We start from the raw sequence: 2,585 nt of genomic DNA, 5'->3' as shown, positions 1-2,585 counted from the left end.
CTAGCTCTATCTCTATGTCTCTAGCTCTATCTTTCTATTTCTAGCTTTCCTGTTCTGTCTACATTGGTTCTATATATAAATAGACATACTGATGTATATCTAGATTGACATATCTATATCAACATGTGCAGTGTGATCTCATGATGTGTTCCCGTCTTCGCCTATTGGGGTTGCCGTGGCAACGTGATTGGCCGACCCCCCTGCTGGAGAATCCTCCGTTTTTTTTAAGGATTTTCTTCGTCGTTGTTTCATCTGGAAACGCCGTTTAGTTTTCAGCCTGTAGAGAATCCGCCATCAGAACCAGAGACGCTGTCCTGGGTCATAATTCTCTCCGCTTGCAAACAGACCAAAGTTTGAGGAAAAACCTTCATGCAATCTGGTTTCAAACTGCTTGGTTTCGCCACCAGGGGGCGCTCTCACACCACACTGCTGGTTGGAGCTGCAGCAGTTGGATGTTTGACCCGAGTTTATTTTAAAGTATCTTCTTGACAAGCAGAACAAAGATGGTTTGTTGGTTTAAACCGAGAAGCTGCTCAGATTTCCTGTTTTTATTGTTTTTGCCCTTCATTGTTCCTCACTGGGGAAATTCAGAGTGACGAACAGATTCAGAGCTAGACGTATCCAACCCATTCAATAAAACTAATTTACTCAACAAGCCAAACATTATCTAGACTAATGGGACAAAGGTTTTAGCACCTTTATTTATCTTAATTATAATGATTTTCTGCCAACGGTGAATAAAAACAAACCATTTAAGACGAGAATATTCCCTCTCAGCCTGTGGCTTCAGTAAACATGAGACGGATCCTGCTGCTGGTTTAATTCAGTTCAGAGCATCGGATAGAACCAGGGCTGCAACTGGCAGCTATTTTATTGGTTACTCTATTGATTTATTCTGACGATTAATCGGATATTCTGACGATTCATCGGTTATTCTGACGATTAATCGGATAATCTGACGATTAATCGGATAATCTGATGATTAATCAGCTATTCTGACGATTCATCGGATATTCTGGCGATTAATCGGTTATTCTGACGATTRATCGGWTAATCTGACGATTAATCGGATAATCTGACGATTAATCGGATAWTCTGACGATTMRTCRGYTATTCTGACGATTMATCGGATAWTCTGRCGATTAATCGGWTATTCTGACGATTMRTCGGWTAWTCTGACGATTAATCGGATAATCTGACGATTAATCGGATATTCTGACGATTCGTCGGTTATTCTGACGATTAATCGGATATTCTGACGATTAATCGGATATTCTGACCATTAAAATAATTGCTCTTTCTGCAAACTTGATCACTAAAGTCATTTTATACAATATTAGAAATACATTAAAAGATGCCAATTAACACATTTAATTCCTGTGTTAAACAATAAAAACACATTTCATGCAGTAACAGAATCCGTTGGTGAATTATTTGAAACAACAGATGCATCTGCAGCTGAACATGGGAAAATTTCAGCCTTTCCTGCTTGACTTATGAAGGCCGTTCAGAGCTGATCTGTTGATTATTGTTTGTTTACAGATTTAATAGTTGGAAAGCAAGAGGAGCTTTAGTGAAGGTTATTTTTACAGGTGGAGCTAAAACTCCCTCTGGAGGAAATCTGGGTGGGATATTTTTGTTGAACGTAAAATGTATTTATATATTTTTTGCACGATTTTTGTCTAATTACTGCTTAAAATTTGTTGTTCCTTCAAAAATTTGGTCTTTTTTAGAGTCTCTCTTCTCCAGTTAATGATTAATCGATTACTAAAGTAGTTGACAATTATCCAATAATCAATTAATGACAATTAGTCTGATTAATTATTCCAGCCCTGGTTATTTAAATTGTGTGTAAAACCTGCGTCTTGCTTCGCAGGCGTCCTCCTCCACATCATCGCCGACACTCTGGGCAGCATCGGCGTCATCATCTCCGCCCTCCTGATGCAGAAGTACGACCTGATGATCGCCGACCCCATCTGCTCCATGCTGATCGCCCTCCTCATCGGCGTCAGGTGAGCCGACAGGTGGGCGGAGCCTCCGCAGGGAACCAATCGGCTCTCTGAGCTGCCAGAGTCTTGTTGCGATGAGGTGAAGGGGAACAATGGAGTGAGGTCACTTCCTGTTCAGAGGGGAAGCTGCTGCTTTGGTTTGTTTTAAACGTTGAGCTGAAATTCCCGGAGACTCGGAGGGAACCTGAGGAACCACAGGCCGGCGTCCCTCAGGGCTCCTTCACTCTGGACTTTGATCTTCCAGATGTTGATCATCTGGAAGCTGGAGAATGAAAACAGGATTTCTGAAGCTCCGGTTTCTGGAGCCGAGTTTCCAACTGGGCATGTTGTAGGTGTTTCCTTCCTTCAGCCCAGAGATTTCAATCGATGACTGATAAACAGGCGTTTATTGAATCCGTTGAATCAGGAACATTAAAGCAGGGAAACCTGAAACCTGCAGGACGCCGGGCCTCCAGGACCCACTTTGGGGCCCTGAAACCTGCAGGATGCCGGGCCTCCAGGACCCACTTTGGGGCCCTGAAACCTGCAGGACGCCGGGCCTCCAGGACCCACTTTGGGGCCCTGAAACCTGCAGGA

At 43.0% G+C, this 2,585-nt stretch overlaps 1 protein-coding gene across 1 annotated transcript in view; it reads left to right on the top strand.

Annotated features, from left to right (window-relative positions):
• Positions 1-2,585, top strand: part of slc30a7 (solute carrier family 30 member 7) — a 12,382-nt gene that overhangs the window by 3,884 nt on the left and 5,913 nt on the right. The window contains exons 3-4 of the mRNA XM_008406480.2: positions 408-432; positions 1,831-2,012. Coding sequence (XP_008404702.1) covers positions 408-432; positions 1,831-2,012 — 207 coding nt within the window. The remainder of the gene's footprint in view (positions 1-407; positions 433-1,830; positions 2,013-2,585) is intronic.

Source organism: Poecilia reticulata, linkage group LG4 (genome assembly GCF_000633615.1).
Source record: "Poecilia reticulata strain Guanapo linkage group LG4, Guppy_female_1.0+MT, whole genome shotgun sequence".
NCBI lineage: Eukaryota > Metazoa > Chordata > Actinopteri > Cyprinodontiformes > Poeciliidae > Poecilia > Poecilia reticulata.
The sequence above is the reverse complement of the archived record's forward strand: the minus strand, read 5'-3'. Positions and strand labels throughout refer to the sequence as shown.